Consider the following 21475-nt stretch of genomic DNA (forward strand, 5'->3'; position numbering starts at 1 on the left):
TGAACTAGCCAGGTATAAGAAAAGCCAACTGCCAGAAAGATCATCAAATTGCATCTTTACTGAACTACGGTGAAGGCATGGAACATAATACAAACGTGTGATATTGACTTTTATACTTCAAGTTCAAAATTGAAAAAATACAAATTGAAAAATAGAAATATTTAATTATTAAATTTTTCTCTCTCGTATTTATTTGCTCCTTTGATTTAAGACTGGGGAGGCTGACGACTTCCCTCCTGCACCAAGATGTCCATGTCAGGTCTTGGAAGTCATGGCACCATGAAGCAGTTTCGATTCAACCTTGAATCCTCGAAACCTGGAGCAGCATTGAACGGTTCGCTTTCATAACGGGAAACAGCTGTTCACAAGAGTAGGTACCTCCAAACACAGGTCCCCAGGGTGGGGACGTGGGAAGGTTGTAGACCTGTGACCTTCCGGTATCATCTCCTTACGAACCAGCAGCCTGTTGCACTGCAGTGCAGTAACTATCGTTTGTGGTCTGGGTTTGCATGCTCAGTATTAACCCACAGAGGCAGACTGGGCAGCGTCAATTCATTTTCATCAAGTCTCAATGCACAGGGCCTGTAGAGGAATCTGGTCATCAATCACACAATTTTGGGGTGAATGTGATCCAGGCCATGACTTTCATTCCCGGAAACTAATTTCAGCAAAGGAAAGGGGCCAGATTATCCCTGGCCAGTGGTGTCCCCATTTTCGCCAGGACTGAGTAGACACAATCAATACATTCAAGTAGCTGTTTGCCAGTATCACTAAGGAGAAATAGTCAGTGTTCAGAACCTTGACCAAAAGTCTTGGGATGGCCTTCTCCAGCAGACCGAGCGGAGGCCTGTCCTTATCCGAAAGGAACCGAGTAGATTCATTTCTACAGTTCCGGTTCCTTCTGCACCATCCCGCACTGAGCGAGTCACGGAGCTTTGTGGATGACACTGGGTTGAATGCACCGTGGTGCTGCCTGCGGCTAAAGCAGGACCGGAGGTGTCAACGGCATCCCTCGTGTGGGCCATTTAACTTATTAGAACAGTTCTTGGTGAACAACATAATGGCCGGCCTCCTGTGTCCTTGCCTGGTGAGACCCACAGTGACATGGGTCCTTGGATTATCACAACTGTCCATAATTGTGCTTGTGAATTCTGACCATTTCTCTCAACACACAAAGAAACGAGTCATTTCTCAACATTGGGCCTGCCTCGGCACCAAGTCAGAGTTCTTCGGTCCCATCAAGGTTCTCAACACCGCAAATAAATAAAGCCAACTGGGTGGTGGCATTTCATGAGCAGTGACAGTAAAGGCCACGATAGATTTGACTCTTTCGAGCAACAGGACTTGTAAATCCTCTGACTTCCCCTGGCCACGCAACACAGCTGCCCACACGAGCAGACGAACGGGTTTCTGTCCTGGACACGTCATTCTGCTCCTCTAGAAACTTGCCACCCACTGGAGGTTTTAGTGCTCAGGAGGGTTTTTTTGTGGTTATCCGTGACAGCACATCACAGCTGCGAGGCTTCTATTAGTTGCTCTCTAAAGCAAACCCTACTGACATTTGAGTCCCTCCTTCAGTTCATTGAGTATGGCGTCCCGCGTCTGCTCCGTGTACTGGTCGAAGCTCTTACTGTGCTTTGACTCGTAATGCCGCCTCAGGTTGTATTCTTTCAACACAGACACAATTTTTTTGCATATTAAGCACGTGGGCATGCTCTTCACTTCCACAAAGAAATAGGCTCGCTCCCATTTCTCACGGAACACGCGGCCCTCTCGTTCTCGCTTTCGTTTTGCCGCTTTTGATAGAGACATGGGTAACAAGAAATATTTCATTTTCCTCTTAACTCGACCACAGGACAAACAACAGTGCAAGCCCAGTGACAAATGGCAACGGCCCTCTGCCTCCCAGTGGGGGAGGCAAGAGGGTGCGGTGGGGAGTGTGGCGAACTGGAGAGCACACGCCCCATCTAAGGGGGCAGCGGAGACGCGGCTCCCGCCCCCCAGTACCAGGCAAAAGAGTGGGCCCAGGGCGCCAGATCTTCTGACTGGTCAAGAAAAGCCAAGACTGCAGGATGGTGTGTGTGTGTGTGTGTGTGTGCAAATTCTCCCAATTTTCACAACTAACTGGTCAGAAGGAAATGCCAAGTATGCTAACACAGGGAAGGCCAAACAAAACCTGGCTATGGGGTGGCCTGCAGGCCCCCAGATTGCAACCTCCTTCCAGGGCGGGGCCCAGGTAGCTCGGACACACGCGGTCCAGGCATGGACCACACTCTGGCAACACTGGCCAAGAGGCTGGTGAGAGACAAGTAGCCCTCACCCCAGGACAGCCCACCCTCAGCCCTGGCCCCTCCTGCCCTGGACATCTCTCTGTGACATCCTCAGGTCCCTCACCTCACAACAACCCAAACCTGTCCTTCCTGCCAGTTCTCCACCTTGCAGACAGCGGCATAGTCCATCTTGCCCCAAATCCTGGAAGGCTGTCCTCTGACTAGGGCCTAGCTGCCCTCTCTTCACAGGTGAGCTCACCTGCCCCCGTGGCTTCTACTCTGTCCCCAAGCACCTGAGCTCTAAACATGGCACCTCCCACCTAGGTGCCCCAGGGACTCTCTGCCCTCACTGCCTCCCCCTCCTCCCTGTTCCTTATCTCAGGGAGGCCATGCCAGCTCCACCACCCAGCCCCAGTCCCAGGAACACCCACCCTGCCCCACACTTCTTTCAGCCCCCAGCCCTACTGATCCTGCTTCCCAATTGCCTCAGCCCTGCCTCTTCACACTCACAACCTCTCCCAGGACCAGGGACCCAGCCTCCTCCCAGCTTCCTGGACCCCATCTTGTCTCTCCCTGCTCCAAAGTACTCCATAGCTCAGAGGGGTCTTCCTGAGACCCAGAGCTGACCAGGCCTCCCCAGGTCACAGCCTCCCAAGGCTCCTTGGACCCTAGGATCTTGAAACCTAAGCCACCTGCGACCTGGCCCTGCCCACCTCTCCAGCCGGTCCCACTCCTGCTCCAGCAACACTGGCTGACTGGCGCCTCTAACACCCATGTCCATTTCTGCCTTCGTGCCTTTGTTTCTGCTGTTCTCCATACCCACACCTCCGTTCACCCTCCTGGCATCACCAATTCCTACTTCTCTGTCGAGACTCTACTGAGCTGTTACCTCCTCCGGGGAGTTTCCCGTCGCCCCAGCTGGGTCAGATGCACCCTCTGGGCTCCCATGGTACCTCCGTCAGAGCACGTGGTGCCTTGAACCCTGCCTGCCTGCGTCCACGTCTTTCCTACTGCACCAGCTGTCAGGGACCGCTGCTGAGGTCTCAGAGACAGCCCAGGACACGTGTCTCCCCACCTGTCTCCTCCCATCCAGTCCTAGGGGACGTCAGTGACGGGAGCCGGGGAGTGTGTTAAAAGGAACTTTATTGGGTGTCGGGGGTTCAGATGAGGTCCATGAGGATGTCGTCCTCCATGACGCTGGGCTGCAGGCCCGCCTGGGGAACCGGGCCCCGCGGACCCCCACTCAGCAGCATCTGACCTGGGGGGCAGTGGGGAAGGGGCTGCATCTCCCAGTTGGCCCTGGAGGGCCTTGGGCCTGCCTCCTCACCCCTCCTCTGGGAGCCCAAGGCACTGAGGTTTCTAGGAATCCCTGGGCAGGGGGTGATGCCATCAGAAGCATCTGCTGGCCCCGTCTGGTTGTAGAGATGCCCTTTCCCTTGAGGCTCAGGGAGCCCTTCCCCCAAAATATTTCTCTGGTTCCCTGTGTTTCCCAGCAAACCCAGGAGGACACACGGGAGGGAATCGTGGGAAGCGCTCCTGTCCCCCACCACACACACCCCCACCCCCAGTCCTGGGTCCGCAGGCTGACTTGCCATTAGCCCTCAGTGCCTCCGAAGGCCAGGCCTGGGGGCACCCCTCATTCCTGAAGCCTAGGACTTCACTTTGCAGGAGCCCTTGGCCTTGGAGCTCTAGCCCTTAGGCTGCTGAGACCCTGTGTCCAGACCCCTCCCCTACCATGGGGGCCCCTTACCTGGCATTGGAGCCCGTGGGGGCAGCTGTGCAGGCCAGGACTGGGCAGGAGGTGGATGCAGGAGTGGGGGCCCCAGCTGCGGCTGCCCCAGGCCCTGGTGCGGTGGGGGCAGCATGGCAGAAGCCCCTGGAGGCTGCAGGTGGTGAAGGGAGGCCTGCGGCGGCGGCACCCCTGTCTGGGGCTGGAGGAACAGAGAGAGGGCGCAGAGGGCTCTGGGGGGGATGCCCACCTAATCTCCCATCTCAGCTCCCAGCAGTCTGCAGCAAGGCTTTGTTGGATCTCCATCCTCTCCACCCCACACATTAAACCCTGCTTCCCCCTCCCACCCAAAGGACCCAGGGGCTCCCAGGGGCCACCCCTCAAGTCTCACCGGGGGTTGGTTGAGGAGGAGGCTCCGCAGTTGGGGGTTGGCCCCAGGGTTCTGGGGTCGAAGAATGGGTCCAGGAGGGGGCGGGCCGGGGGCTGCTCCAGGAGGGCCTTGGGGGGCACCTGGGGGTGCTTGGGCAGCACCTTGGGGTGGGGGCTGCCCTGCAGCCCCAGAAGCCCCCACAGAGCCCTGAGGCTGGGGCTGTGGGCGGAGCTGGAGCTGGCAGGAGGAGAGTTGGGTGAGGGTCATGACACCAGGCATCCTCTGGGTGCTCCCCTCCGTCCCAGCCCTGCTCGTCCTAGCCTCACCAGATTCTGCGAGGGCCTCGCCTGGTCCTCCAGAATGGGGCCCAGCCCTGGGGGTGCCTGCTGCCCTCCGATCTGTGTGGAAAGAGGGGGTAGGCCATCACAGGGGAGGACTTGAGCCCTGAAAAGCCTGGGAACATGTTTTAGGGTGGGGTTCTGAGAAGTAAATCTTTCATTCTTTAGTTCCCAAGAGGGGGCTGTGTCTCAGAGATTTGACATGACCTCTGGAAAGGAAGAGAAAGGTTGGAAAGAAAGGCTGGAGGTGGCTTCATCTCAGGAGGGGAGCAAGGCCTAGGACTGGAGACCCATGAGGACCTTGGGGTTTGGCCATGCGAGTGCCAGGCTGCTGCCCCTTCTGCGGCACGGGCAGGAAGGGGGCAGTGGGTCACATGCTCACCCCTCGCTGCTGCTCCAGCTTCTGCTGCTGGACTTGCTTGTGGTTGGTGATGACCTGGCGGATGCCGTTGACGAAGCCGCTCTGGTCGTAGGGGATGAGGCCCATGAAGATCTTCTTCTTGGATGAGTAGAGCAGCATCAGCACGCGCACCTCGCAGGGGGCCGTGTGGGGGAAGTGCACGCAGCCCGCCTGCGGGGAGAGGCTCTTCAGATCGACCCTCCCCATTCCTAGGGTCCAGGGGTCCCACCAGCAAGGGAAGGGGTCAGGGAGTTTCTGTTCTAAAAGGCGGAGGGGACCGGGGATTTGCTGGAAGCCACTCCTAAAACAGGACCCGAGGGGCTCTGGCAAACTGGGTGTGGGCAGGGCCAGAGCAGGGCTGGGATTCTCACTGGCTGCCAAGGGAGGGAGGAGGAGATCCAGTGCCCACAGCAGGGCTGAGTCGGCTTAGGAGCTGCCACGCCTGACCAACTGCCTCTGCCTCCACCTTGTGGGTCGCACTTCCTCGGCCACCTAACATGGAGGCTGACCTCCTCCAAGGGCAGCGGGGAAGGGTCCCAGCTCTGAGGGAGGGGCTCCTGCAAGCGGCCTAGCACCCACAGGCTCGTGATCAATGGTGTTGGGGGATACTGCAACTGGCCAGGGCAGGTGGGGCAAGAGACCCCAAGGGGGTGTCCCCAGCCCTCTGGCCTCAGCACTGGCCAGCACAGGCCACAGACACTGGCACCAACATTGCCAGGCAGCTGTGACCTCCAGCACACTGAACCCCCAAGCACTCAGCTCACAGGAAGGACCTGCTCAAGGTCGCTGCCTGTCACACAGAGATAACCACACAGGAGGCCCGGGGGTCCCGGGACAGGGGCTCTGAGGAGAGGGCCAACAAGGCTGAAGGCACCCCTGGCGCCTCGACCCAGCCATGCTCCCCATCAGCCTGTTGCTTGTCTCCCACAGACACTAGGGGGCTGCCCTCCTCCCCTGGGTGCAGAACCCCAATTCTGACTGGGCCAACAGCACGTCCAGGCCCCTGTTCACTGGCCAGTGACAAAGGTGAAGCCTGCTGGACAGTGTGGGGAAGCTTCTGCTTTCCTGAAGAAAGGACCCTACATGGCTGCCCTCACTCCTGCCCCTTATCCTCCACCTCAAGGCACACAGGATGCCTGGAGCTGTGAGAGCCGCCCAGTGACCCTGAGGGGGAGGCTAAGAGGGCCACGAAGACACAGAGCTACAAAGCCGCCCACAGAGCTGCTTCCTCTGGACACCACTGTGGGTCAAAAACATGCCCCAGGGTGGGCCACTGTGGCTCAGCAGGCAGAGTTCTTGCCTGCCATGCTGGAGACCCGGGTTCAATTCCCGGTGCCTGCCCATGCAGAAAAAAAAAAAAAACACACCCTTTCCTAGGACCCCTGAGACAGACCGACTTGCCATGCAGCCACCATACTGCAAGGAAGCCCAGCCCAGGGAGCTAGGAGTGGTGCTCTGGGCCCCAGCTGAGCCAGGAGCTGCCCACCAGGACCAGCATTGCCCTGGGGGCACCTCAGAGCTCCAGAGGCCACAACCTCGGCCACCCCAACGGCAACACCAAGAGTCCCCAGGCCAGGCCAGAATGGCTCAACTGAGCCCACTCGACGAGAACCCCAAGAGATAAGCAATTGTTGTTTTCTGCCCCCACCCCAACCGTCCATTTATTCTAAAACCCTAGCTGGTTGGTTTACTTTATTGGCAGGTGAAAGCATTCCTAACTCTAATAAAAGCCTCTGAAGAGTTTTTGTGAGGCCCACAAGGTGTTCCCCCTAAAGTGCTCACCCCTGGGCTCAGGAACTGAACTTGTTCTTATTTAGAGAGGACCTTGTCCAGTGAGTCCCCATCAGAGTCACCAGCTCTCTCCTAAGTGCCCCTGGCACCCCTGCCACGTTCTCACATGGAATACACCGAAACCTGGTATGTGCAGTAATCATGAGTTGGATTCCAGAAGCCATCCAACACCCATCAGAAGCCTGGGGGAGGAGAGAAAGGAGCCCATGCCCCGGGTGCCTGCCCCGACTCACAAAGCCATTGCCCATGATGCGGTAGAGGCCCTTCAGGGATTCCAGGTCCTTGTTGGTGAAATGGAACTGCACCATCCTGGAGTTCCGGAACAAGGGGCCCAAGGTGGTCTGGGGGGACATGGAAGCCCACCAGCATGTTGAGTGGGGGAAGTGAGGTGGGGCAAGCAGAGGTGGGGAGGGGGTGAGGAAGGCTCCCCCTGTCTCCCACTCACCAGCAGCTGCTGGGGGATGAGCTGCATAATCAGCTTCTGGGGCCACTGCTCTGTCTTCCTGGGGGCGAGGCCGAAGGCAGCGTCAGGAAGAAGCCGCCTCCCTACCCCACCCCCCAACCCCCACCCCAGCACCTACAGGTTCTCTCCGTGATTAACATAGACTTGGCAGGGCAGGGAGCGGGTCAGCTTGGTGTTGGCATCTACGGAGGCGGGCTTTGGTTTCTGAGGGGAAAGAAGGGTGTACCCAAGAGAGAAGGCCCTGAGTCTCACTCCCCTCCAGCCCCCAGCCCCCAAGTTCAGGATCTTCCTCAGTGTAAGTCCCAAGAGCCTTGGCCCCCACCTCCCAACCTGAGCCTCCAAATGCTGGGTTCTCCTTCTGGTCCCTAAATCCCATGGTACTCTGTTCCCCAGATGCCACAAGCCCCTGGTCCTGTCTAACTCTAAATCCCAGACTGTCCTGCATTTCCTAAGAATCCCTAGACCTGAACCCGGGCCACAAACCTAAGATTCTTGGGGGTGACCTTCTAGTGCACAGTCCCACCATCTCCCGGCTCCTGGCCTGCCTGTGCACCCCACCACACCCAGACAGGTCCTCAAGAAAACTCACCTCCTGCCACTCGAGGACCCCGCTCCAGGCCAGGAGCTTGTTGGAGACTGACTGCTGCCCGCCAAGGGCTGGGGCCCCGAGCTGGGCAGGGGCAGGGCCACTCACCCCACCAGGGGCCACCGTGCCTGCCTGCCAGAGGAGAGGAAGGAGGGTGAGGAGGTGGGCACGGACCACCCCATGGGAGGGTGTCCTGGGAGAGGCAGAGACCAGGCAAGGGACAAAGGTCTCTCTCTCTGCACCCCATCCCCACAATACCACCTGGCCATGCCCGGGGCCATGAGCACTGGGACCCTCAAGTCCCACAGTACTCTGGGCTTGCAGATGTGCAAGTCCTGGGAAATCTCAGGCCCCTTGGAAACCATGAGTCCCGTGAGCATGAGGCTCAGAGTTGCTGGTAGCACAAGTATCACAAGCCCCTGAAAACCCTACCCAGAAAGGCAAGTGGCTCATTTTCTGTCCCTTCTCAGCCCCAGACAGCCAGGAGGGTGAGTGGGGAGGCGGAAGGTGGGGTATGAAGGTACCTACCATGGAGGGCGCCCCAGGCTGTGCAGGAGGGGCCAGGCCTGCGCCAGGGGCCCCAGTAGACACCAGGCTAGGCTGGGAGGCGGGGGACGGCTTGGGGGCACCAGGGGGCCCTGGGGGCAGTTGGGGGGCTGGGGCCTGGCTGAAGGGGGGACCCACTCCTGGAGCAGCCTGCTGGAGAGGGTTGATAGGCGAGACTGCAAAGAAACCAAGGAGGAACAGGGAGGCAGGGTTGAGGCCTGCCCAGGCCCTGAACCACCACAGCCGCCACCCCAAATCCCCCCTCCCACCCTGCCCCCCCTGAAGCCCCACCCCAGGACTCACAGCGTGGGCCCAGCCCAGCCTTCTGGTTCTTGGCGGCCTCCACTGCATTCTGGGCAGCCACCTGAGCCGCACTCAGGTTCCCAGGAACCTCAGGGTAGAGTGGAGGGGATGGATGAGGACCATGTGACCCAGGACCCCAGGCACGGCCAGCTAAGCTCCACTATCTCCTGGGGTCAGGACTCCCGAAACCTCACAGGGACAAGATTCCCACAGCCCCCATGTCCCAAGGGAGTTCCAGAAGAAGGTTCTTTTCCCAATGTTCTTACCTGGTATTGCTGGGGGACAGGAGGCAGAGGCTGTTGGGGGGCAGCTGAGAGGGTGGCGCCTGGGGGTGGAGCTGGAGGCAGCGGGACAGGCTGCTTTGGCTGCAGGGGGCCTGGGGCTGAGCCGCCCCCAACTATGACCAGAGCACCGGAGACAAGGGGTGTGAGGGAGAGAGGAGAGGGCAATCCCAGTCAGAGGAGCATGGGGGACACACCACCCCCGCCCCGGGACAGGGACTCACCAGGCAGCACCAGCCCTCGCACTAGCACCATGTGCCGAGGGTCCTGGCTCACATCGGTTGGTGGCTGCAGTGGCTCCAGCAAGGCCGGGGGAGCGGCCTTCTCAAACAGAAGCCGCAAGGCCGGCAGCTTCCGGGGAGACACGATGGAGAAGTGGATACCCCGCTGTGGGGGAGAGACGGAGTCAGGGTGGGCCTTCCGCCTTAGGGCTGCAGGAGGATGGCCTAAGACCATTACACCTGCCGGGGGGCTGGATGCCCAGGCCCCAACACCACAATTCCCATCAGGCTCTGGGGCAGGAACCCCTAGATGCACGTGAGCTGCTCCACGGAGACTGTGGGTTACAGTTCCTTCAACAAGAGTAGGCAGAGCTGCCACTGAGTCTGCGCTTGGTCCGTCTCCCAGAACCTCCTCCCCAAACCCAGATGCCCCGACCCCAGCGGCCTCCTCACCTCACCAATCTTCTGCACAAGGCTCTCAGTCGTGTACCCTGAGTACGTGGTGCTTTCCACAGCGGGCAGCAGGTATGGGGGCGAATTGCAGATAAGGAGACAGACACGGTGTGTTTGGCCACTGCCAAGAAGAAAAAGTTTATATTGGGCAGCAACAGGGACCCTGAGGAAGGAGGCAGCTCGGCCCCAGGAACGGTGAAGTGTCCCACCCAGATGAAGGCAGGAGTCCTGCCCCATTTTCCCGCCGATGAAAACACTGAGGCTCTGCCATCATGCAGCCGCTCCAGTCGCCGAGCAGGTGAGTGGGTGGGAGGAGGCCTGGGGCCAGCTGCCAGGACCCCAGGTGGCTCCCTTAGAGGTCCTCTTCCCGAGGGGACACACCCACCGCCCGGCTCTCAGTGCTTGGGGTGGGAGGAGCAAAGCTGGCCTGGACTGAGGTGACAGGGGAATGACACAACAGGGACAGCAAGTCAAGCACCAGGTAGACACCCGCCCAGGCCACTCACATCTGTTCCCGCATCTTCTTGAAGTCGTCGAACAGCTGCAGGGCGGTGCTGAGGCCTTCTGCGATGAGGCTGCAGCTCTCGCCGCCCCCACCCATGAACCTGCAGGGGCCAGGCAGTCAGCCCCCGGGCATCCCCAACCCAGCCCCAAGCGCCCATTTCAATCGTGCTTTGCCCTCACCCCATCCTAGACTGGGTGCCTCTAGAGGACGGGGACACTGCTGAGCTCCCTGTTCTATCCTCAGGGATGCCAAAAAGCAAGGACAGGGACATTTGCCACCTGAATCCTGAGGCCTGCAAGGGAGATCCTCTGACGAGACATCAGAGAGTATAATGTGGAAAGGGCCCATGAGAGGCTGTGAACCCTGGGCACATCCCTTCCCTTGAAGCCAGCTCTGGTCTCACCACCTTCCCAGCAGGGATCAAGCTTCCTCCATCCTCCAAGGATGTGACCCGGTGAAGGTGACCCTTCCCAACAATCCCAGACTGGACTGGGTCTACTCTGGGGGCCCCCAGGGTCATACCCCTGACCTGTGGCCTCTGTACCTGCACCTAGCCCCCTCTCCAGGCAGGGCCTGACTCTAAGCCAAAACCCATTCTGGACTCCCCAGCTTGCCACTGGTGGCCATAGCAGGTGGATGGTGAGTAAAGGAATGGCTGCAAATGCACCGAGGTCCCGCAAGCCAGAACAAACTCAAGCTCCTGTGTGGCAGCTGACCGATGCCCTCCATGCTCCCCTCACGTCCCCACACTACTGGCCCCCTGAGCACTCAGATGTGCTGACCCTATCATGGACCGAACCGCATCCCCACAAGAGGGCCTCGCGTACCTCAGAATGTGACTTTATTAAAAAACAGGGTCATTCCAGATGGGGTAGGTGAGTTAGCATGAGGTCACACTGCGGACAAGTGGGCCCTGATTCCAACTGGACTGTTGTCTTTATAAGAAGCAGAAATTTGGACACAGAGAGCAAGATGGAAAGGGACAGAAGGGAGAACGCGAGGGGTGCTAGAAGCTAGAGGAGGCATAGCATGGACTCTCCCCTGTGGCCGTCCACTGGCACTTGGCCCCGCCAACACCCTGGGTTTGAACTTCTGCCCTCCAAATCTGGGGGAGAATGAATTTCTGTTGTTTTAAGTGCCCCCCAGGTTGTGGTATTTTGTTATGGCTGCCCTAGGAAATGAAGATACCCCCAACTAGAACACAGCTTGCCCCTCCAGCTGGGACAAAATCCCTGCCTGTCCCTGACCCCCAGCCCCTGTACCTGTCCTTGATTGCACAGAGGTCACCCTATGCTGGGACTGCCAAGCTCCCCGCTATAGCCCAGTTTGGCCCCAGAGCCTGTGCAGTCCTCTCAGAGGGCGGCCACATCATCCGACCCACTCTGTGAGGTACCTGGGATACGCAGAGCCTAGGGAGGCAGCAGCTGAGCCCTCGCGTGCACCCATCTACTTGAGGTCCTGGGCTTCCAAGCTGTGCTCCCGCCCTGCCCCAGTGTGCTCACAGACCCTGGAAACTTCCTGTCACTTCCTGGGATTCTCAGCACTCACTCCTGCTCTTCATCCCACAGCTACGAAGCTGCAGGGTGAATGTGGTCCCCTAAGATATATGCTGAAGTCCTGACTCCTAGCACCTGTGAATGCGACCATTTTTTGGAAATAAGGTCTTTGCAGATGTAAGCAAATTAGGACGTGGTTACACTGGAGTAGGGTGGCCCTCGTCCACACACTGATAACCTTATAAGAAAGCCAGGTATTGCCGAGAATCACTGGAGGCTGCAAAAGGCAGGAAAAGAATCTCCCCTGCAGGCTTCAGAGAAAGTGTGGCCCAGCTGACACCCTGATTTCAGACTTCTGACCTCCAGAAGTGTAAGTTGTTTTAGCCCCGGGTGCCATGCTACAGCTGCCACAAGAAATGAATACAACTGACCAGCCTTCCCCTTCCTTGCCAACGAGACCTTACTGTGCTTAAGAATTTGGGGAGGAACTCTCTGAATGAACCAAGCCTAGATCCACCCTGCCCCCACCCTTCTATTACAAACATACCTCTCTTTGGATGGGCCTCCAGTGACTCAAGCCCCAGCCACCCTCGCCAATACGGCTGGGCTCCAACTCTCACTTCTTCCTTACCCTGGAACTTACCCCACTTTGTTTTGCCCCAATATCATACCCTCAAGTCATCATTACCTCCCACTTTCTCACGCTAATAGGTTCCCGAAAGCTCCAGGAGGTGCCGGGTGTGCTGGTTTTAAAGGATGTATGTCCCCCAGAAAAGCCATGTTTTAATCTAAATTCCATTTTGTAAAGGCAGAATAACCCCTATTCAATGCTGTATGTTTGAAACTGTAATCAGATCATCTCCCTGGAAATGTGATTTAATCAAGAGTGATTGTTAAACTAGATTAGGTGATGACATGTCTCCACCCATTTGGGTGGGTCTTGATAAGTTTCTGAAGTCCTATAAAAGAGGAAATATTTTGGAGAATGAGGAGATTCAGAGAGCAGAGCAGAACGACATAACCACAAGAAGCAGAGTCCACCAGCCAGCGACCTCTGGAGACAAAGAAGGAAAATGCCTTCTGGGGAGCTTCATGAAACTGGAAACCAGGAGAAGAAGGTAGCAGATGACGCCGTGTTCACCATATGCCCTTCCAGATGAGAGAGAAACTCTGACTGACTGGGTTCACCATGTGCTCTTCCACTTGAGAGAGAAACCCTGAACTTCATCGGCCTTCTTGAACCAAGGTATCTTTCCCTGGGTGCCTTAGATTGGACATTTCTATAGACTTGTTTTAATTGGGACATTTTCTCGGCCTTACAACTGTCAACTAGCAACTTATTAAATTCCCCTTTTTAAAAGCCATTCCATTTCCAGTATATTACATTCCAGCAGCTAGCAAACTAGAACACCAGGCAAGGTGAATGCATGTTACCAGCAGCCAGCCCTTCCTTCTAGGAGGCTTCCCTTGTGCCAGGCCATCTGCCAGCCTGCCAGAGCCCGCTCCCTTCAGGTCAGGGCCTCTCCTGTCTTGGCCGCACTGACTTCTCGGGGCCTAGGTCAGTGCTGGGCACAGATCTGACACTCCAAAAGCATGTGTTCAATGAATGAACAAAATCAATGGACCAACTGTCACAAAGCTATGAGGCAGACACTTGGGGCTATTTTCTTTCCTACTTCTACCCCTTCTTTCTGATTCTGGGTCACCAGCTGTGGGAGAAGGAAAAACAAGTCCCTCTCATAGAAAGGAAATGCAACATCAGAATAATCTTCCCAAAGCAAGGATGTTTCAAAAATCACACTGCATTCCTTGTTACTTAAGATACTGACATTCCAGAAGCCGAGAGAAGATAAGATTTCTCCAAGTATGAACAAAACGTGCTTATTAGCTTGCGATCGGATATAACAGAAACGATATTTAGAAGGTTACACAAGACTTTATAAAACAATGACTACTGTGAACATTAGAGAATGGTTAAAAAATGTATCAGCTGACTGGGAAGATTCCACGATAAGCTTACAGGGAATTTCTATTTGCTTAAAGGTACAATGTGTTCTAGGTTGACGGAAGGGAGGGGAGGATATGATTAAGTTGTTCAGAAAGAATTTCCCTGTTATCCATTTCATGCTCCTGAAATTTTTCATAAAGGGGTTTGCCTGCTTTTCTTGGCATACACTGGAAGGTTTGGTTTCTTGGTAATTACCTTCCCTGTAGCTTTCACTAACTACTTTATTCAGCCAAGGTATCCTTGAGGCCTCTTGGGGGCCAGGCCCCAGCTGGCAACAGAGATGAGTCAACGACCAGGAAAGACACTCAGAGACCTGGACCCAGGGATTTGTGCAACTGTGACAGGAAACAACACAGGAGCACTGCATGGAGAGGATGGAACAACTGGCTGCTCACAGGAATCAGGGAAGGCCTCCCTGGGTCTTGAAGGTTACACTGGAGTTTGCCGGCCAGGAAGGGTGGCAGAGTCTAAAGTGCCTTCTGGGCATCCATTCATTCATTCACTCATTCAGCAGAGTTCCCCTCAGGCCTTCTTTGTGGGAGGCCCTGTGCTGGGTGCTGGGGCCCCAAGGGGCACTGGACCTAGACTCAGGCCTCAAGGAGCCTCCATTTAACGCTGTTCACATCTTCCCACCACCTAGACCAGTGTTTCTTCTCAATCACAGTTGATTTTGTCCCCCACAGTGGACCTTTAGCAAAGTCTGGGAATATTTTTGGTTGTCACATCCCAGGGGGTGGGGCTGGGCAGCTACACTACCAGTAACCAGTAGGTGAGAGACCAGGGATGCTGTCAAACTCACTACAGTGCACAGTATGCACGCCCCTTCCCCACACCCCCCACAGTAAAGACCACTCTGGCTCAAAGCATCACAAATGCTGAGGTTAAGAAACCTCATTCTATACTTACGACTAATTCTAATAACCACAACAGGGAGGCTTAGGAGTCTACTTTTCACTGCAGGCTCGACACCTGCACACACAGCCTGAAACAAAGCAGACACTCAACAAACAAGGCTGAACAACGCTAACAAGAAACAGCAGCTGGGCCACGGTGGCTGAGCAGGCAGGAATGCTTGCCTGTGATGCCAGAGGACCCGGGTTCGATTCCCGGTGCCTGTCCATGCAAAAAAAAAAAAGAAACAGCAGCTAAAACAGGGGCCATTTAATAGCCCATTAAATAGCCATTTAATACCAGACCAGATCAGAACTTGAGCTAAGCCCAGAGCAAAGATTAGCCCCTGAGCTCCTGTCAACAGCACTAAGAAATGGAATACCATGACCCCAGTCATAAAAGCACTAAGATTCACTTATAAACCAGGAAACTCAGGCACAAAATATTAGCACACACAAACATAGCACTTCACGTGGGCCAAACACTGTTTGCAAAGCAGTTCTCAACTCATTTAAAATTCTCAAAGTGCCCCTGTGATGTCGTGGTGGCTAGCCCCAAGGTGGCCTCCAATGGTCCCCACCCCTGGGAGCTCATGCCCTACTGCAGTCCCCTCCCACGCTGGACAGGACTAACTTGTGCACCAAAGAGAATGTGGCAGTAGTGATGGGTGTGACTTTTGGGGCTTAAGCCTAACAAGCCTTGTAGCTTCCTCCTTGCTCTCTCTGCTGGATTGCTCAGAGCTGGGGGAAGCCAGCTGGCATGTTAGGAGGCCATGCCAGCAGCCCCAGGCAGAGGCCTTGTGGGAAGGACCTGTGGCCTCCTGCCAATAGCCACAGAGTGTGCCAGCTTGGGAGCAGATCCTCCAGGCCCATTTGACATCCTGACCACAGTCTCAAGCAGACCCCCAGCCAGAAGCACCCAGCTAAGTCACTTCTGTTTTCTCTTTTTTGGGGGGTACATGGTCCAGGAATCGAACCTGGGTCTCCCGCATGGAAGGCGAGCATTCTACCACCGAACCATAAACACTTGTTGTTTTAAATCATTAAGTTTTAGGGTGATTTTGAACATGGTGGTAGGTAAGTAATACAATAAGTAAGTAAAACAGAGTCTAGTAATATCCTGATATCTCTTTTTAGAGATGAACTGTACAAGGTCCAGAGGAGCAGGGATTCCTGGGTCTGAGTGTTAGGTGGTGGACCCCAGGTGCCAAACTCCAATGAACTAGTACACTCTGACTTAAACCCAGGGGGATCTATGATGCCACAGGTGTGAGCTTTCTGTACTAAAGTTTCAATGTGCCTATCTGAACAAGGAGGGTTGGAGGAGACAGGAACCAGAAGAGAAAAACAGGAGGGGAGGCACAGAAGGACATGAAGTGGAATCTGGAGCTCAACCAGGACTCTCTGGCTGCAAAACCTGTCTCCATCCAAAGCAGTGACGATCTCACAAAACCCGCCACAGAGGTGCCTTATGGGACCAACACGCGATCTTTCCTCGCTGAGTCCTTTCAACTAGCCAATGGGAATGAATGGTTCCTGAAGCTCAATTCCAAGCCACGGCCAGTTCATGGCCCCTCATGGGAACCCCAACCCACCCCAGCAGGGAAGAAGCTCACTTAATGCTATCGAGCCAGGTGACAAACTCGTAGGCGCTGCTGGTGGGAGCATGGCATTGCACGTAGGACTCGGGAGCGCAGTCCACCGTGTTGAACACGACGAGGCTGTACTGGGTCCCCCCATACTGGGAGAAAAGGACAGAGGAATCTGAACTTGAGTTCCCAGCACCCTGATCCTTCAGAAAAGTTGGGTTACCGGCCGCCTCCTCCCTCAGACCCCGGAGTCCCGGCCTCCACCCCACTCCTCCCTCAGCCCCAGGTATCCGGGCCCCCAGTCTCCTCCTCCGTCAGACTCCAGAGTCCCGACCCCCAGAACCTCCTCCCTCAGACCTGGGAGTCTGGGCCCCCAGCCCCCTCTTCCCTCACACTCAAACAGTCCCGAGACTCACGTCTCCCCCGAAGTCCGTCTCAGCAGGAGGACCACCATTAAAATACCTATCAGGGCCAAAGGTCAAAAGTCGAGGTTAGCCAAAAGGCCATTTAAAACTAAAGCAGGAGGGCGGGTTTGGAGTCGCGGAAACGGCACTCACTCGATGGCCGGGAGCAGATAGTGCTTACGGAGCCCCTCGAAGTAGGGACCCAGGTTAGCCGTACCCTCGATCACAAACACGACGTCGGCCACGAGGCCCCCGGCGCGGGCCGGGCCCTCCGACCCGGGGACCATAGCCCGCGCCGCAGCCACCACAGCCACCGCCGCCACAGCGGGATGACCGGAAGTGCGCTGAACTGCGCGCGCATCCGCGCAGGGCGGCTTCGAGCCGCTGGGGATACGCCGGCGGCCATGCTTGTACAGGGCAGGCAGGGCGGTCGGTTCCATCCCCGTCCTCGTTCACAACCACCCGATGAGAGACCCAGACGGGACAGAGTGAGCCATCTCGGGAGCCTGGTGCGGGAGAGCGAATAGGGGACTGGATCATCCAGAACAAAACACAGCGACAGCGGCTCCGTCGGCCGCCATCTTTGAGCGGGGCACCGCTGTTTCCGACTCTGGTCTCCCTGGGCTGGTGAGGAGACCTAGTTGCTATGCGACGCGTACGCTGCCCTTGTGTTCAACAGGGAGATTTAAGTTTCTAGTTACATTCTCTCCAGCGGGTGCAGGATGGGTGAATGGTCCAATCAGAGCGTCCGAAATGGGCGTCGCTCGGCAACGCTTTAAGGCTGCAAACAACTTGGAAGCCAGCGAGGCTGTTTTCCCCGAAAAGAAGCCGAGCTCCTAACCCGGTGGAAGTTGCTAGGCAACACTTGCTAGTTGTTTGCTGGGAAGGGAGCCGGAAACTGGCCCCAAAACAAATACGTTCCAGGTGGATTAAAAATGTAAACAACGAAACCATAAAAATATCCGAAGGAAAAAGAAACGCGCTGTATCATTCTGAAAACCGGCCAAGATTTTCTTAGCATCATCCCGAAGACAGAAAACTTAAAATACTGGCATATTTTTGCCCACCGAAACAATGCCATGTTTGGAAGATATACAGGAAACGTCTTTGCAACATACCTGAGAATCAAAATTTACTACACAAATGAATCTTACGAATGGATAAAAAAGTAGAAAAATGGACATAGTCTTTTTTAATTTTAAATTTTTTTTTAAATGGGAAAGAGCCTGAGCAGCCTTTACACAAAGAGAAATTAAAAATGGCCAATAAAAATATGACAGCTGCCTGTCTTCATCGATTAAAAAGTGCTGACAGAAAGCCCGGTGAGATAGCGTTTTGCTTTTGTGGTGGTAATTAATATCAGAAAGGATATGGATGTTCATTGAGGTGGCAGAATTTGGGTAAAAGGAACAATTTCACAGACTGTCTGTGGGAATGTAAACGGGACGACTTGCTCCAATGCATTTTGGCGATATATGTTTCTGCCAAAAAACTGCATTCCCTTTGAAAACAGCAGAAGAATCAGCATTTTGCCACATTTACTTGATCCATCCATTTTGTCTTTGCTGAAACTTCGTAAAGCAAATCCCTGAAACCCTATCATTTTACCTCTATGTGGTTGCAGGCATTTCTAAACATGTATGGATTTTTTTTTTTGCATAACCACTTTCCAATTACACTCTTGACTAAATTAACAGCTGTTTCTCAGTATCATCTAGCACCATAATCAAATATCCCCTATTCTCTCAAAATGTCTTTTTACAATTGTTTTATTTGAGTCAGTCTCCGAACAACGGCGACTCACATATTATTTAGACATTATGACTCCTATGTTTCTTTTCATCTAGGACAGTCCACTCCTTTTTTATGCTAGCATGATTGAATTTCTAGCAAGTTTTTAAAAGGAAATAAAAGTAACATTGAGAAAGGAAAAATGATCAACAGGTAAGACAAGTATTTAAATGTTACCTGAAATTAAAATCTGCCCTGTTAACTTCATAAGGCAACTTTTCTTTAGATAGGTTAAATGCTTGATTGGTTGACATAATTGAGTTTTAAGCCTTTCTATATGTGTATTAAGAATGGTAAAATTAATGATTAAGTATTTTAGACTAGACTTCTGGAATTATGATGGACTAGGCGGACGAAACTGTTTTTAAGATATTGGTCGTTTCATAAGAGGAAGGAGTATTCTTCCAGGATCCTCTCCCCAAAGAAGGGAGGGAGGGAGGGAGAGGGAGGGAGAGAGAGAACTAGAAATTAATAAACAAAAAGGCAGGGGTGTTGTGTGTTGGTTTTTTGGGCAAAACTGCCTGCACCGATGTCTCCAGGAACTGAGGACAGTTTGAATCCGACAACTGAGTCTGGTTGTCTAGTTAAACCAGGACCTTCCAGGGCAGGCCGCTACAGCAGCTCCATGTGGGATGCATTCCTGATGACTCACAGAAACAGGAGTAAATCCTACACAGAGGACTCAGATCACGATCAAGTAACAAGTTCACAAAGATCCCCAGCCAGAGGTGAGAAATATAAGCAAGAGTCCACAGAAGCCACACTCAGTAGATGTAGACCCCAAGGGCCCCACATGCTGGGATGGCCCAGTTCATAACATACCATAAAGTTCCAAATAGTGAAAGAAATAAAGGGCACTAACTTATCGCATGCCATGTAACAAACTATGTCCAAACATTGTGATTTCAAACCTCATTTACTATCTCACAGTTTCCCTTGGTCAGGAATCCCTACACAGTTTACCTGGGTGCTCTGCTTCCAGGTATCTTACAGGCTGGAATAAAAGTGTCAGCTGGTGCTGCAGTCATCTCAAGGTTGAACCAGGGAAGGATCTGCTTCCATGCTCACTCACGTAACTATTGGCAGGATTCAGTTCTTCAAGGGCTGTTGGACAGGGGTTACCCTCAGTTCTTCACCATGCAAACCTTTCATTGCAAAATCCATAACAGAGCAACTTGCTTTATCAAAGCAAGCAAAAGGGCAAAAGAAAATGTCAGGAAGAGAGAAAGTGGAAGCAAGACATAAGCCATGGTCTTTATAGACTCTCCTTACCTTTGCAATACTCGGTTAGAAGCAAGTCATAGGTCCCCTTGCATGCCAAAGGGAGAGAATAACACAAGAGAGTGAATATGTAGAGAGACATTTTGGAAGCAGCCTACACTAGACCCAATCACAAAAATCAACGAGCACAAAGGAAATATCAAGAATAGGTGAAGTTGGTTCTGTGAGAAAATCAATAAGATTGGTAGACCCTTAGAGAGGTTGACAAAAAGAAGAGAGAAGATGCAAATAAATAAAATCAGAAATGGAAGAGGAGACATAACCACTGACCCTGTAGAAATAAAGGAAGTAATGAGAGGATACAATGAACAACTTTATGCTAATAAACTCAACAATGTAGATGAAATGGACAACTTCCTAGAAAGACATGAACAACCAACATTGGCTTGAGAATAGACAAGCTCAACAAACCGATCACAAAGAAATTGAATCAGTCATTAAGAAGCTCCCCCAAAAGAAAAGTCCAGGATCAGTTGGCTTCACATGTGAATTCTACCAAACATTCAAAAAAGAATTAGTACCAATTCTGCTCAACCTCTTCAAAAAAATTGAAGAGGAGGGAAAGCTACCTAACTCATTCTACCAAGCCAACATCACCCTCATAACAAAGCCAGACAAAGATATTACAAAAAAAGAAAACTACAGACCAATCTTATGAATATAGATGCAAAAAATCCTCAACAAAATTCTTGCAAATCAAATCCGGCAGCATATTAAAAGAACTGTACACCATGACCAAGTAGGATTCATCCCAGGTATGCAAGGATGGTTCAGCATAAGAAAATCGGTTAATGTAATACACCATATCAACAAATCAAAACAGAAAAACCACATGATCATCTCGATTGATGCAGAAAAGGCATTTGACAAACTTCAACATCCTTTCCTGTTGAAAACGCTTCAAAGGATAGAATTAGAAGGGAACTTCAACATGATAAAGGGAATATATGAAAAACCCACAGCTAACATCATCCTCAATGGGGAAAAATGGAAAACTTTCCCCTAAGATCAGGAACAAGACAAGGATGTCCACTATCACCATTGTATTCAACGTTGTGTTGGAAGTTCTAGCCAGAGAAATTACACAAGAAAAAGAAATACAAGGCATCAAAACTGGAAAGGATAAAGTAAAACTCTCACTGTTTGCAGATGATATGATACTATATGTCAAAAACCCCCAAAAATCCACAGCAAAACTACTAGAGCTAATAAATGAGTACAGCAAAGGGGCAGGTTACAAGATCAACACTCAAAAATCTGTAGTGTTTCTATACACTAGTAATGAACAATCTGAGGGGGAACTCAAGAAATGAATTCCATCTACAATTGCAACCAAAAGAATGAAATATTTAGGAATAAAATTAACTAAAGAGACAGAAGACCTATACAAAGAAAACTACAAGACATTGTTAAAAGAAATCACAGAAGACCTAAATAGATGGAAGTGCATACTGTGTTCATGGATTGGAAGACTAAATTTGGTTAAGATGTCAACTCTACCTAAATTGATTTACAGATTCAATGCAATACCAATTAAAATCCCAAAAACTTACTTTTCAGAAATAGGAAAACCAATAACCAAATTTATGTGGAAGGGCTGGGTGCCCCAAATAGCTAAAAGTATCCTGAGAAAGAAAAATGAAGTTGGAGGTCTCACACTACCTGACTTTAAGGCGTATTGTAAGAATTCGAGAGTTTTGCCACGCAAAGGACTCCAAGAGACGTTCTCTCATGCAACACGCAAGGGGTTTATTTACCAC

The 21475-nt window shown here is 53.0% G+C and overlaps 2 protein-coding genes across 7 annotated transcripts in view; one reads left to right on the forward strand and one right to left on the reverse strand.

The window, feature by feature from the left end:
* Positions 1–96: 96 nt before the first annotated feature.
* MED25 (mediator complex subunit 25) lies at positions 97–17474 on the reverse strand. 3 transcript variants are annotated; one of them, XM_077130941.1, is made up of 18 exons: positions 16797–17470; positions 16656–16701; positions 16267–16391; positions 10258–10356; positions 9752–9872; positions 9302–9464; positions 9063–9193; positions 8797–8884; positions 8476–8669; positions 7951–8079; positions 7480–7565; positions 7344–7401; positions 7132–7239; positions 5090–5278; positions 4696–4767; positions 4391–4606; positions 4021–4201; positions 97–1796 (listed from the first exon to the last, which is right to left on the reverse strand). In XM_077130941.1, the coding sequence occupies exons 1-18, from the start codon at positions 17081–17083 to the stop codon at positions 1552–1554; spliced, it is 2538 nt and encodes an 845-aa protein (XP_076987056.1). In that variant the 5' UTR covers positions 17084–17470; the 3' UTR covers positions 97–1551. The 3 variants fall into 3 exon arrangements, with proteins under 3 accessions (XP_076987056.1, XP_076987058.1, XP_076987059.1); XM_077130944.1 differs by lacking the exon at positions 97–1796 and adding an exon at positions 3397–3528 and having other exon boundaries at positions 16797–17467; XM_077130943.1 differs by lacking the exon at positions 10258–10356 and having other exon boundaries at positions 16797–17474.
* FUZ (fuzzy planar cell polarity protein) overlaps positions 16981–21475 on the forward strand; it is a 29809-nt gene continuing 25314 nt past the window's right edge. The window contains exons 1-2 of one of the 4 annotated variants that reach the window (XM_077131003.1): positions 16981–17965; positions 18491–18587. The gene's annotated coding sequence lies outside the window, so the exon portion shown is untranslated. Of the gene's footprint in view, positions 18588–21475 lie in introns of all 4 variants that reach the window. The other 3 variants (XM_077131002.1, XM_077131001.1, XM_077131005.1) reach the window with 3 other exon arrangements.

This window comes from Tamandua tetradactyla, chromosome 16 (genome assembly GCF_023851605.1).
Source record: "Tamandua tetradactyla isolate mTamTet1 chromosome 16, mTamTet1.pri, whole genome shotgun sequence".
NCBI lineage: Eukaryota > Metazoa > Chordata > Mammalia > Pilosa > Myrmecophagidae > Tamandua > Tamandua tetradactyla.

Bases quoted from the DNA above. Each gene is read 5' to 3' on its own strand.
- MED25 (XM_077130941.1), bottom strand. From the start codon at position 17,083: ATGGAACCGACCGCCCTGCCTGCCCTGTACAAGCATGGCCGCCGGCGT. The intron at 8,885-9,062 runs GTAAGAACATTG...CTCTACCCTGAG, and splicing joins CTGTCCCCCAGCAATACCAG to GTTCCTGGGAACCTGAGTGC. The intron at 4,607-4,695 runs GTGAGGCTAGGA...TCCTCCTGCCAG, and splicing joins CGAGGCCCTCGCAGAATCTG to CTCCAGCTCCGCCCACAGCC.